Below are 12,612 nucleotides of genomic sequence, written 5' to 3'. Positions count from 1 at the left end.
GAGAAATCTTAAATAATACCTGACCCCTCTTTGAAAAGTCTACTCGTTAATTATCTTCTTGATTCATTCCATTCTCTCTGGGGAAGTTGATCGCCAAGTCCGGTCCGCGGACGGGGTAATTTGCCGATTCTCTGACGCTGATTCCAACCACGTTTATTTTGCCTGTTCTCAGGCCATTTCCCAGCGACAACCCCCCTATCCTTGTCGCGCTCGAGCAACTTTGACTTTGCATGCAAAGCCAGCCGTACAAATTGGATCCTCTCTACAGATGGGAATTTTCTCTCCTTGATGACACGAACTAGCCGCGAACTTCTCTCGCTCACCAACCTCCACTCATCACTTCTGCCAGGCGACATCAAGCGCTCCTGATGGTTCAACAGCAGTCGTCCTTATAAACGGTCGTCCCAGTTTGCCCTCGTTCCTTTCGAATTTCGGCCGGCCCTGGACTCCCACGTTGGACCGAACCGGAGTTCGCCTGTGAAACTGCACATACCCCTGGAGGATTCGCTACGTCACCAAGTTCACCATGGCGATTGAATCCGTGCGCCAGAAATGTCGCCCAAAGCATCAAATCCTTGTCCTCAAGTGCTATCCGCAATATCAAAAAGGTGTTCAGGACGTCAAGCCCAATTCAAGCGAACTCTCCTACCTCCTGTACTATGTGAGCACGCGACGGAGCAAGCTACCCAAGGTTTGCGCTTTCTTGGAGAAAAGGGCTGCCCGAGATGTCTGGCGTCGTAAAATCGGGTGAGTTTGGGGAGGCCTCGGATCATGGGTTGATTGATTGCCGTACCGGCGGCTTTGTTTCTTTCGCTGACATTGAGCCTCTCTGTTAGAAACGTCCAGGTCACACTCCAAATCCTCAGCGCGCTCATCGAGAAAATCCCCCGCGACCTACCGATATTCGCACGATCCGTCTTGACTGTCATCGAAACAGTGCTTCGGTCTCGCGATATATCCATGGTGGAGGAGTCGATTGGCACATTCGAGACCTTCTGCCATCATCAAGATATGGCTGCGTTGTCTGCCGATCAGGACTTTGCGGACCAATATCGAGGTGTTGTCAAAATCTACGCGGGTTATGCCCACGAAGAGGCCCAGCCTCAGAGTAAGGTTGCTCCCAGTACCCCGCAGACGATACGATGGAAGAATGCGGGACTACGTGCCATCAGAGGAGTTGTCAGCTCCGAAGCTTGTTTGGCAGCAGACGGTGGGGATTCACTCAAGTTGATCCTGCCAGTCATTCTGGAGAATCTGTACAACAGTGATGATATATTGATCGAGTCCCTTGAGCGCCAACTTCACGCAACGGAACGACCTGCCCCGGACCCTGCTGCACGGCGAAGGCACAGCGTAATTACCGTTGAGACGGTTGACACAGCACAGGGAGACCCGGCATTGGCAGCCCAGAATGTTGACGATGTCGATAGGAAAGCTGAGTCGGATATGAGGCTACTTGCTCTCGGCTGTCTGGAACAGGTGATTCTCAACGGCAGCAGTCGTGGCCAGATCCGTGTCACCACGAGGGTCGTGTTGGATTTCATTCTGCGAAAGGGGCAATCGAACGGCACCTATTTGTCACTTAGTACCAACGAGGAAAATTGGGCCACATCATTGATTGAAGTCTTAGCCAAATGGTGTCCAGTTCAGGCTCGTTTCATAATTTTAACGGCAGCTATGGAAGTTCTGTTCGAGATTCCTCCCACAGAAAAGACCCTGGACAAGGCCTTTACTGTTATATATCTCATGGACTATCTGTTGAAATCTTCAGTGAACATGATTGGGCTGAGTGTGATTGACATCTTGCTGGGGTTAATGCGTTATATGGCAATCTTGGTGTCTCCGGCGCCTGACGGAGCCGCGGAGGAACAGTCTGCTGAGAAGGAAAAGACACACCACGATCACAACGCAGAGCTTTCGCTCAAGAAACAGGACCTGCTTCTGCTGCTCCAGAAATGCATTGGGGATTTGACCACTCACATCTACTACGGAGACCAGGTCGTCGATATGCTCAGGGCAATCTTAACTCGCATCAAACCAGCGCACAGCCAGGACCAGCCTTCCCCTTCGACAGCGTCTGAACAACCAGATACCGTCGCCAAAGAACCAAACCCGACATCCTTCTCGTTGGTGAGCGCAAAGGTGGGCGCTCTCAAGGCTATCAAAAACATTCTACTGGTAGCCAATTCTCAACGGCCCAAGGCATCTACTGGGGTTGAATCGAGGAATCCAGTCGGGATCCACGTCTGGGAAGGAACGCACTGGCTTCTCCAAGACCCGCAAAAGGATGTTAGGTATGCGTATGTTGACGCACTCCTGTATTGGCTGAAACTGGAAACCACCAAAAGTGATCTCAGGCTGAAGGATCGGTCAACCAAGACTACCATCTCATCGCCAAGGCGTGATTTGACAGATACTATCGAAAGAGCTGCTAAGCGAGCGACGGGAGCTCACCAAAGGGAAAAGGCTGTAGTCATTGCCCAGTCGAACTTTCTCCGTCTACTTCATTTGACCACATATGAAGCTGCTATTCAACGCCCATCGGAGGAAACCGAGATCCGGATACTTCACCTACTCTTGGCCAGCCTTGTCGAGAACCTCGGCATAAATGCGGTTAGATTTGGATTGCCAATGATATTGAAGCTCCAAGATGACATGGCGGCTTCAGACAGCCTCAGCACACCTGCATGTAGGGTGAACATCGGAAGCCTAGTGCACGGGTACCTCTGGGTACTGTCCGAAACGTTTGGCTTGGATCCTTCCAGAGTCGGAAAGGAGATCTTCAGTGAAATTGAGAAACGGAAGAGCCGAGGAATTTGGCTCGATTCCATCGGCGTTTCTCTGAGTAGCCTCGACAGTATCCTCCACGATGATCGACATGCCGTCAGTCACAATATCAGAGAGACAAATAGGATGCTCCCGTTCAAAAATGGTGCTGAGGAGCTCGTCCGTCGTATCGAGGATTCTTACAATCATACACTATCGACTCACACCCCGCCAGGTTCTCCGGGACGCAATGTTGGGAAGCCGGTAATACCGGGAGGACATATGTCTCCTACCAGCTCGATCCCAGGTGATAATCTCCCGTCAGTAGTCAGAGAGCAAATGCTGTCACCTTGGTCCAAACAAAGTGCCTTGGAAGCCGCTGAACGGGAAAAGGCTGAAGCCCTTTCGCTTAGTGGGTCAAGAACAGGAACCCTACCCGCGCGTAGCCACCCTCACGCCAATGGTACCAATAGTTCCATGTCAACAAACTCACCATCCGCCGTCTATGCAGCAGGAGGCCTCCAGAACACTCGCCGAATGAGCATGCCAGACAAAACAGCAACCTCGAACTATAGTTCAAGCAGAGACACTCCGGTCCATGTTAACGAGTTGAGGCGTGTCCTCTCTGTACAAGGCCCGGACAAGGACCGGCGGCTGAGCCCGTTGCGTGGTCGCCTTGATGCTTCCAATGGCAGTATTGTTTCGTCCAGCAGCGAAAGCATGGTCAGCGGGTTTTCTAACTCAGAATTTGAAGATGGAGCGTCGATCCGGCCGCAATCTACGAGAGATGGACAAGAATCACTATACGGAGATGGCGTGGAAACACCTAGGGCTCTGGCGGGCAATGGGGTGCTCTACGGGCAGGCGCAAAGCTCGTTTCAGATCCCTCCAGTGCCACCAATCCCGCAAGATTTATCCATACCAGGCGGGTTTCCCAATGACTCCCAGCGCTCGCTGTCGTCATCTGACCGTCCCTCAACAGCTCCTGCCCCACGTAAACAGACCTCTGTCAACGGCGTCAACGGGAAGTCCCATATCGCTGCCTCGAATGATAGCAAAACGCTTCATAGGCAAAAATCCCGGACCGGTGCTGGGCTCGCCAATGGGTTTGACGTCCCAGAGGTAGCCATCAACGGTAAATCTAGAGGAGCCTCCCCTTACGGTATCGAAGTGGAAGAAAACCCTCAACGACGTGACGTGGAAAAGCTGTTAGACGGCTTTCTATCGTCAGACGCCGATACCACCCGCCTTCCAAGATCCACGTCAGGCTACATTGGTCGACGGGGTGTAACCGGGGGCATCGGACGACCCCCTTACTAGTCGAACTAACTTTTACGTTCCTTTCTATATTTTCCTTGCATCTTTTTCCGATTATGAACTTTTGAGAGCTCTCGACGACCTTTACAGGCAAATTTTGTTCACTTCGTGTATTTTCCCATTCCGATTTCTCGCCCTAGCCCGTTGAAAGGCTTTGGAATCCGTTCCTTGTGCTGTTTTTGCACCCATTGGATTTCTTTTGGTATCATATCCCTGTTATTTGACTTTTTGATATGGTTCTGTGTATGGAAAATTATAGATTTTGTACGTAACCCCTTATCCTAGTACTACAATTTTGATTGAATGTCGAGTAGGTAGCTAGTTTACCTTTTTAGTTTTGATTACTGTTACTGTAGTATATACTGGGCGCTTCGTGGTGGAGTATAGATAGATAGCAAGGACAAAAGAGGAGACTGTGATAAGACCTGTACCATATTCTATGGATAATTAAGGAGATTAAATATATCGGATCAGCTGAAAGTATACTGCATTGAACTTGGAGAATTTGAAACAATTCGAAGCGCACCGGTTATTAACTACCTAATGCATGTTGATGGTGTCAGCAAACGTGACCTGGAGTTCTTCGCAGCAGTCTCCATCACCACCATCTCCATGCCTCCTCCACCTCTCGTCTTACATCCCTACATCAACTTCAACAATCTAACAATGCGACACTTAATACACGTCCCGCTTCTCGCGGTTCCAGTTTTCGCTGCCGCTCTCCCAGCCTCATCACCCTCGGAACTCACTCCACTCCCCCTCGTAATCTGGCACGGCCTGGGCGACGACTACACGCGCGCAGGCCTCAAAGACCTCGCCTCCTTCGCCGAGTCCACAAACCCAGGGACCTACGTCCACCTAATTCACATAGGTGACTCCTCCTCTGCCGATCGCCAGGCGACATTTCTGGGAAACGTCACTGAGCAGGTGTCCACCGTTTGCGATCAACTCGCCGCCGAACCCATCCTCTCCACCGCACCGGCCGTTAACGCCCTTGGCTTCTCGCAAGGCGGCCAATTCCTCCGCGCCTACATCGAGCGATGCAATAACCCGCCCGTCCGAAACCTCGTCACCTTCGGCAGCCAGCACAACGGCATCTTCGAGTTCCAGGAATGCGGCTGGGGCGACTTTGTTTGTCGCGGCGCGGAAGCCCTCCTTCATGCCGGGCGCTGGTCGAACTTTGTGCAGTCGCAGTTTGTGCCGGCACAATACTTTCGCGACCCTGCTGAGCTGGATGCTTACCTCGAGAACAGCAATTTCCTGGCGGATGTGAATAATGAGCGGGAGGTGAAGAATGCGACCTATAAGGAAAACCTGAGCAGATTGAACCGATTTGCGATGTTCATGTTCAAGGACGATAAGATTGTACACCCGAAGGAGACGTCATGGTTTGCGGAGGTGGATAAGGACACTGGGGATGTGACACCGTTGCGCGAGAGGGAGATCTACAAAGAGGATTGGCTGGGATTGAAGGAGTTGGATGAAAAGGGCGCGTTGGAATTTGGGACCCTGCAAGGGAATCATATGCAGTTGGCCGAGGAGGATCTAGAGGAGGTGTTTACGGAATATTTTGGGCCCGTGGAGGTTGAGCTGCCGCCTGTTCAGGTCCAGAGAGAGGTCCTTGTGAACCAGGGGGCCTATTAGAGCCTTTTGATATCGATGCTTGGTTATGCGTTTGCTTAATACCCCGTGCTTTGTGTTTGTGTTCAAGAAAATATGGATTGTCTATATGAACCCAAGACTCAATGCCTTCAAGGAAGGACTGCTATCAAAGTTACAGAACAGTGATGTTGATAACCTTTTATAGGCTGTGAATGCTTTATAGCTTGTTATGCATTCATTCTCTATGCACAGTAGTGCCGAACCCTTTGATGGCCTCAAACAACCATCACATGATAGGTTATTCCCTAAATGGCGACGTTACGGCCATCCATGGATGACTGGCCATCATTAACTGAGACGTTGTGACGTTGCGACATGCGACACCACAAATGAGATTTTCAAAACACCAACACTAGTGTTATTCTCACCATGAACTGGACAGGAGGCCGACTTCGCCGTCATTCCCAAATCAATTCCAAAACGCGGAAACAGACCTTTGGGAATACAAGCGCAGCTAGTAAGGGTCACGCTCCTCATCAAATTACTCTTTTCAATAGTTTTGCTAAACAGCAAGACGAGAAGAAGAGGGGGAGGATCAAACGCAGCACGGGAAATCCAGAGGTGAGCGAGCTTGAAATAATGCTATCAAATTGCAGTATGCAAGACAAGATATCTAACCTCGTTTATAGAACAGGACGGTCGAATCTATACAGCAAGCTTCGTCAAATACTAGCACGAACGCAGCTACAAAGTCACCAAACAATCGTTTAGAACGGATAAAACGCCAGCTGCTTGAAACAGCCGATTGGGCTGCTGTTAGCGTGACGCGTCCTATTCAAGTTGCTTTTCCGCAGGAGGAAGAGATTGAGAGATTCGGCAAACGACGAAGACTCACGAGAGACGACTACGAACGATTGAACCAATCTGCAACGATGCCTGGCAGACCTCTTAGACTAGTTGATGAGGCAAACGCCTTGTCCGACGGCGGCCCTGTAATCAACCCCGGGGACGGCTTTTTCCCAGTGGGCATAGAAGATTTCACTGAGGCCAACACGAATCCGTACTATCCCCTTAGAGATCCCCGCAGAGTATCTTCTCAACCAATGCTTTTGGAAAATGAGTCCCTCGACGTCAACAACGGTGTTGGCATGCAGAGTTCTCTCCCAAGCACACATGGCGTAGCGAGAAACGCAAGTTCACTGTCCAGGTCTTCCGGCGGTCTCCAGCGTCGTGGTGATAGAGTGACGACGACGAACCCCGTTCGAATGAACGGCGAACCATACATATCCGCACGGCAATGGCTTGATCAGGGGCACGCGATGGAGGCATCGCAGTCCAACAGAAGTAGCTCTATTGTCCCTGAACCTGAATCCACAGTCCGCAGACGATTTACGATCGATGACCAAATACGCGATGCCCAAGCGTTCGTTGACAGACAGAGAAGGCTTCCGGCTAGCTCTTCATCTACATTTTCCCAACTTGTGGGCCAGGGTCAAATTGAGCCTGAACGGCCCCCAAGGATGTTCCCTGGGGGACCTCCTCTGGGAATACCAGCGACATTGTTCCGACCAGCGCCTCAAACCAATGGAGACCTGGACAACATGACTCGACTTTCTGTCCCAGGACAAACCTTTCAGCTGCTTTCGCAGTTTCCACCATCGAACCCTAGCCCACGACCCCTGAGCAGCCAGCGGCCTGGTGCAGTTGCCAGGGCGCTAACTTCAGGACAAGGAAGACTTGAAGGCCCTGTATTCGGCGACGCGAACGAGTCATTGAACGTGGATATGAACGGCGAAGCCGATTCGGGTGAGCAATCCGATGGGGATAATGTGAATGACGACTTTTACCAAGCATATCTTAACCTTTGATTTCATTCCGCCGGGCTTACTTTGAATGTAGTCAGGGCTGGTGCTGCACCCACTGTATCATGTGACTTAAACCACGTGATTCGCTTCCGCATTTTCTTCCACAAAATCTTTTTCATGCCAACAACTTCTTTCTTCATCAGCATTGATGGTCGACGGCGACAGGACCCAACGCCAGCTGGGCGAGTCGAAACAACGTCGAAGGTCAATGATGTCGAGGCTGAAGTTATCTTGCCAGTAATTGGTCTTGCCTTGATGCAGGTGTTGGCCACGCCACTTTCTTCAACAAGGCTAAATGTCGGACGGATGAAAGCCGGCAGGGTGCTCGAAGCACCTCGCTTTTTATTTTTTTCCTCGACCAATTTGCTTTAATGTCAACTTTCCCTTTTTTTCGTTCTTGCGCAAGGTAAGCAAATTTTCGATTCTCCTTTCTAGTGAGGCTGGGCCCTGGACCTTATGATGAGCACCATACCCATAAAGCATAGTTCACCTGAGATCTTCGGATCCTTGAACGACAACAGTACCATCACCATTTACTTCTGACACCATTGCCCGTTCGCCTGCTTGTTTTGCAACCATCTCTGATCTTGTTCGAAGAGCTGACGAATGAACGCAAATTTAGGACCATTCAGATAGTTTCAGTGGTAGAAAATGAAAAATAGTGTCTTGGTTCCTGAGTCGAAATTCCCGAAAATTTCCAGATTAGTGATGCTTTGGGCGCGTTGCTGCCCAAGCAGTCCGTGCTTTTTCTCCTCTATTGACCCTCGCCACTCCGACGTGGCTGTAAGTAATTATCGACGAGGCAGCAGTTGATGCATCACGTCTGAGCAGTGTTGCGCCGTACTTTTTGCGCCAGCGTGATGAGTTTGCGGCGCGGGGTCTGTCTCCGACACGGTGACACCTGCGGTCGTGAGATTCAGCCTGCAGTTGCAGAGCAGGCCATGTTCCGCGGGTTGACGTGGACGAGTGCTCAGCCAGAGAAATGAAAGACTCCAGGCCGGGCGGGGCGGGTGAGGAGCACCGGCTGGAGCAGTTCCCAACGTGAGTGGCTCAGGCCCGACCCGGGCGGCAGTGGTGAGTTTCATGCTAGCCTCGACAGCGTAAGACTGGCTGTGATGGAATCGACGGGGTGCAGATTGGCATCATGCCGCCGGGCCCGTCGCCAATTAAGGCGTAGTGTGCTCACCGCTACCTCACCCAAGGATTGAGAATCGGGACGTGCCGTTCCCTCTGAACCACTCGTTTCGTCCCCCAAGGCCACGTCAAGCCCGCAGGATTCTGTCTATCAAATCAGAACGCGGTGTGGAATCAGAATGAGGCAGCGTCTTGCCCTTTTCTGCACGGCTGCGTTCTGCGGTGCTTCCACGCTGCCCCTCATCTCTGCTCATCTCTGTCCTCTCGGCGCTATAAGGTGACTGCCCCCCCTCCCGTCCCTCATCCTTCTTGATCTTTTCTTTTCCATCTCGTCTCATCTCTCCCAGGATCTCATCGACTATTCTTATTTCGCCGACTCAAGGATCCCCAGCTTCACTTGACCACCTGATACCCTATTACCCCTACCATCTCACGATAGCTCTTCCTCTTCACAACTCTAGATTTGTCTCAGTCAAATCACCTCGCTGCACTCTGCTCTTAAGGACCACACTGTCTTGCTTTCTTCTCTCAGCAGTCTCACCCGTGGATCTGGACACAATTTAAGCCCCTGGCTATACTCACCTCGGATTCCCCATTACCCATTGGACTCCAATCCGCTCCCAGGATAGGACTTGTGCTTCTGTTTCTGTTTCGTTTCCATCACTCCAGGCTTTCGTCTGAGCGTTCTCGACACATAACAGGTAGTCCCCTCGATTATTTCTTATTCGTCCCACTGTTTTGTTAGTTCTTTTGTTTTTGCTTTTGCTGTTCTGCAACCTGCGCGCCATCCTGCCAATGGATACCCCCTGGACCAATGTCGACATTCCAACACCCCCAACATAAGGATACCTGAACTTCTCTTTTGCCTGCTCTTTGCTGGACTCCGGTGCCGCATCGCGGTTACCCAGAATAATGATGATGACAGTCACATGGCCATGACTCTTACGTCTGCAGCACCTGCTGTGAGACTGGACACTACGAGTGTTGTTTAATGTTGCACACTCTACTCGACACCGAGGGACCCCTCTATTACTCTGGACTATGATTACCTCACTCCAAACCCTGAGTGACGGATTGGACGTTTCCCTGGATGGACCAATAATGACATGGACTTTATGACCTGGATAACTTTATGACTCTTGATGACCTGATATGTGACTACTACCTGGACTTAACTCCAACCGGAGCGGAACCTGCCTACCTACCTTTCATCGATGTTGAAGAAGTACAGAATGTGACCCCAGATTTCTCCTTGGATATCAAAAAGTTCTTTCGAACTTGCCTGATGATGGCCTACTTGATCAATCTCGTATTACCGACAGAAAAGGATTTACTGTGCATCTTATGTTGTTGCACTTCCGTTGACCCAGGCAATGAAGATAACACAATGGATCCTATGCTGAGCGGAAACAGTCCCAGCCTCATGGAATGACCTCAACCCCTAAGGAGTAGCTTCCGACATGTCTCTTAGGATCCCGACGACGCCCTGCAGACTGCATTCTGTTCTTCCGTTGTCTCTCGATGTGATCTTTACCCGGATACCGGATGCCTGTGCTCTGTAATGGACTTCGCCTGATTCCCCAAGCGACGACTTGACTACCCATGGAGAACTACTTTAACGGACTCAACCTCGACGGTTCGTTTCTTTGTGCCCCTGACCCGCGAGTGTGGGAACTAATAAATCGTGTGCAGGCCTCTCTTCGACTATGGACCTCGGACGCATGATTTTCTGCTTTTTTTTGTCTTGATGTCGCTTTCAGCATTTGGATTGTAGATTTACTGACTTGACCTTGCTTTAGTCCCTGAACGTCAACCAGCATACCGCTGGGTCACAAAATCATAATGTCCATTAAAACCGACCCAGAGAGCATGTCTCTCACCCAATCAATGCTTCACATGGACCACCACTCCCAATCAAGGCATATCCCAGGAAACTCTCATTTGGCCTCAAGACCCCAGGATGATGAACTTTTGAGCCAAGATAACTTCTCCTTGTGTTCAAGTACAGCCCACAGCCATGACACATCAGACAAGCCATGGACGATGAATGATGTGGATTCAATTGACAGCAACTCCATTGCGTCAAGCAAGCCTGACTCCCCAGCAGTTCAGATGCTCTCCTTTTCATTATCTCAACATGCGCTGCTGCACTCCGCAGTTGGCGCCAGCGACATCATGTACTCGGCTGGTTCCGATTTCCACGGTCTCCCTGACGTTGGCGAGCAAAATGATATGGACTTTTCTAAGACCCAGGACTTCAACCACTACACATCTCTATTTGATTTCTCTGCCTTTGAAAATGATGTCAACGGCCAGAATGGCACTCATACCTCTTGCACCCCAGAACACGGCTCGCCTGCCGGCGACGCCTGGAACTCCATCGTGGACACGCGGTATAACCAAGGATCCGTGGATCAATTCTCTGGAAATGTTTTCCAGCACATGCCTGTCTCTCCTCCCTTGACGGAAGCGAGCAATGATCTTTCTGTTACCTCTTCCTGCTCCCACTCTGGATATCCCGCCTTCATGACCCATGAGGATGCCATGTTGAAAGACATCACAGCCACTCCCATTGGCGGCCAAGGAATCAACCTAGGAGACCCAATTTTCCCTCTTACGCCACCCCTCAACGAACAGGACCCCAACAGGTTAGTTGAATATGGTAACAACATCGTATATCCGAGACGCGTTCTAATTTACAACAGGACCATCCGCCCATCTAAGAGTGTGCGCAGGCCAACATTGCAATTGTCACCGACGCAGCCACAGGTCAAACAGGATTCCGAATTTTTCCCACCACTTCCCGTCAAGGAGCCACTCCGACCAAGGTCCAAGGATGGCAATGAGTCGCGAAACCCGCGCGACCACCCTTTCTATTCCCTGCCTACCCACAATGATGGAAAGTACTACTGCCCGTTTGCCAATGGAGACAAGCCTTGCAACCACCCACCCACTACTCAGAAGTGTGCTTACCAGTAAGTTGGACTTGGCCCTGAATGTACCTCAATTTATGGAGACTAATGCCGAGAGCAGCAAATACTTGGATTCCCACCTGAAGCCATACCGCTGTAGGGTCCCGAGCTGTATGGACGCTCAACTTCATTTCTCTTCCAATGCATGCCTGTTTCGTCATGAGCGCGAAGCCCATGGACTTCACGGACACGGAGATAACCCCCACCTTTGCCTCTTTGAAGGATGTGACCGTTCCATCCCAGGATACGGTTTCCCCCGCCGTTGGAATCTCTTTGACCACATGAGGCGAGTCCACGACTACGCTTCCTCTGAGCGCCCCAGCTCCCCGGATGCTTCTCCCACCACCAATCAGACCAAAAAGAAGGAAACCACTGGACGCAAGCGCCGAGTCACTGGTGTCAGCGGAGCTCAGACCATGAAGCGAACTCGCTCCACCCAGTCCCAGACAAACCCATTGAAGGCCCTCCAGCAGACCACTGCCCACCACGGCCAAAACATCCAGGCCGCTGAAAGGAACTACTATAACTGCCACGGTCGCCTCCTTGAGCAGCTTCGCAACATCAGTCCCCAGGATTCTGCCATGCACGACAAGGTTAACGCCAGCCTCCAAGAGCTCATTACCCTCGGGATCACCTACCGTCAGGCTCAAGCCAGCCAGGCCGTTGCCCAAATTACAAACGGAGTCCCAGCATGAATCAAGCAAGCATGATGATGCTTAGCATCGCGGACCACATTTTCTTTTCCTTTCCCTTTTCAAGGATCGCCCGACGGGACCATTTATTCCACTGCATCATAGGGGCTTAGCTTTCTGTTACCAGCTCCGGGAGCAACTGATCTCCCTGTGAATGCACATTATGGATGGCTAAACGCAGCTTGGAACGGCCCACAAATTCTCTTGCGTCTACCAGGGATTGCAATCTATGTCTACTTTCCAACGGGACTTGACTTCACATTA

The 12,612-nt window shown here is 51.0% G+C and overlaps 5 protein-coding genes across 5 annotated transcripts; all 5 read left to right on the top strand.

Moving 5' to 3' along the window:
• Positions 1 to 526: 526 nt before the first annotated feature.
• ASPSYDRAFT_148044 (uncharacterized protein) lies at positions 527 to 4,086 on the top strand (the record flags this gene model as incomplete). The annotated part of the gene is made up of 2 exons (XM_040841774.1): positions 527 to 747; positions 837 to 4,086. 2 exons carry the CDS (start codon positions 527 to 529, stop codon positions 4,084 to 4,086), a joined length of 3,471 nt encoding a protein of 1,156 aa, XP_040704337.1.
• Positions 4,087 to 4,749: 663 nt separating this feature from the next.
• ASPSYDRAFT_56079 (palmitoyl-protein thioesterase family protein) lies at positions 4,750 to 5,727 on the top strand (the record flags this gene model as incomplete). Its single annotated transcript, XM_040849147.1, has 1 exon — positions 4,750 to 5,727. One exon carries the CDS (start codon positions 4,750 to 4,752, stop codon positions 5,725 to 5,727), a length of 978 nt encoding a protein of 325 aa, XP_040704336.1.
• A 387-nt stretch (positions 5,728 to 6,114) lies between these two features.
• ASPSYDRAFT_29062 (uncharacterized protein) lies at positions 6,115 to 7,553 on the top strand (the record flags this gene model as incomplete). Its single annotated transcript, XM_040844592.1, has 2 exons — positions 6,115 to 6,306; positions 6,375 to 7,553. The coding sequence occupies 2 exons, from the start codon at positions 6,115 to 6,117 to the stop codon at positions 7,551 to 7,553; spliced, it is 1,371 nt and encodes a 456-aa protein (XP_040704335.1).
• Positions 7,554 to 8,549: 996 nt separating this feature from the next.
• Positions 8,550 to 9,338, top strand: ASPSYDRAFT_738079 (uncharacterized protein). The gene is made up of 3 exons (XM_040850738.1): positions 8,550 to 8,624; positions 8,753 to 8,961; positions 9,032 to 9,338. Exons 2-3 carry the CDS (start codon positions 8,864 to 8,866, stop codon positions 9,246 to 9,248), a joined length of 315 nt encoding a protein of 104 aa, XP_040704334.1. The 5' UTR covers positions 8,550 to 8,624; positions 8,753 to 8,863; the 3' UTR covers positions 9,249 to 9,338.
• A 1,188-nt stretch (positions 9,339 to 10,526) lies between these two features.
• Positions 10,527 to 12,351, top strand: ASPSYDRAFT_148141 (putative C2H2 finger domain protein; the record flags this gene model as incomplete). The annotated part of the gene is made up of 3 exons (XM_040841785.1): positions 10,527 to 11,332; positions 11,390 to 11,659; positions 11,718 to 12,351. 3 exons carry the CDS (start codon positions 10,527 to 10,529, stop codon positions 12,349 to 12,351), a joined length of 1,710 nt encoding a protein of 569 aa, XP_040704333.1.
• Positions 12,352 to 12,612: the final 261 nt, after the last annotated feature.

The sequence above is a fragment of the Aspergillus sydowii genome, assembly GCF_001890705.1.
Source record: "Aspergillus sydowii CBS 593.65 unplaced genomic scaffold ASPSYscaffold_3, whole genome shotgun sequence".
NCBI classification, from domain to species: domain Eukaryota; kingdom Fungi; phylum Ascomycota; class Eurotiomycetes; order Eurotiales; family Aspergillaceae; genus Aspergillus; species Aspergillus sydowii.
Note: the sequence above shows the minus strand (reverse complement) of the source record. Positions and strands in the feature narration are given on the sequence as shown.

Coding starts and splice junctions, on each gene's coding strand:
- ASPSYDRAFT_738079 (XM_040850738.1), top strand. CDS start 8,864: ATGAGGCAGCGTCTTGCCCTTTTCTGCACGGCTGCGTTCTGCGGTGCT. Junction 8,962..9,031: donor TGTCCTCTCGGCGCTATAAG/GTGACTGCCCCC, acceptor CATCTCTCCCAG/GATCTCATCGACTATTCTTA.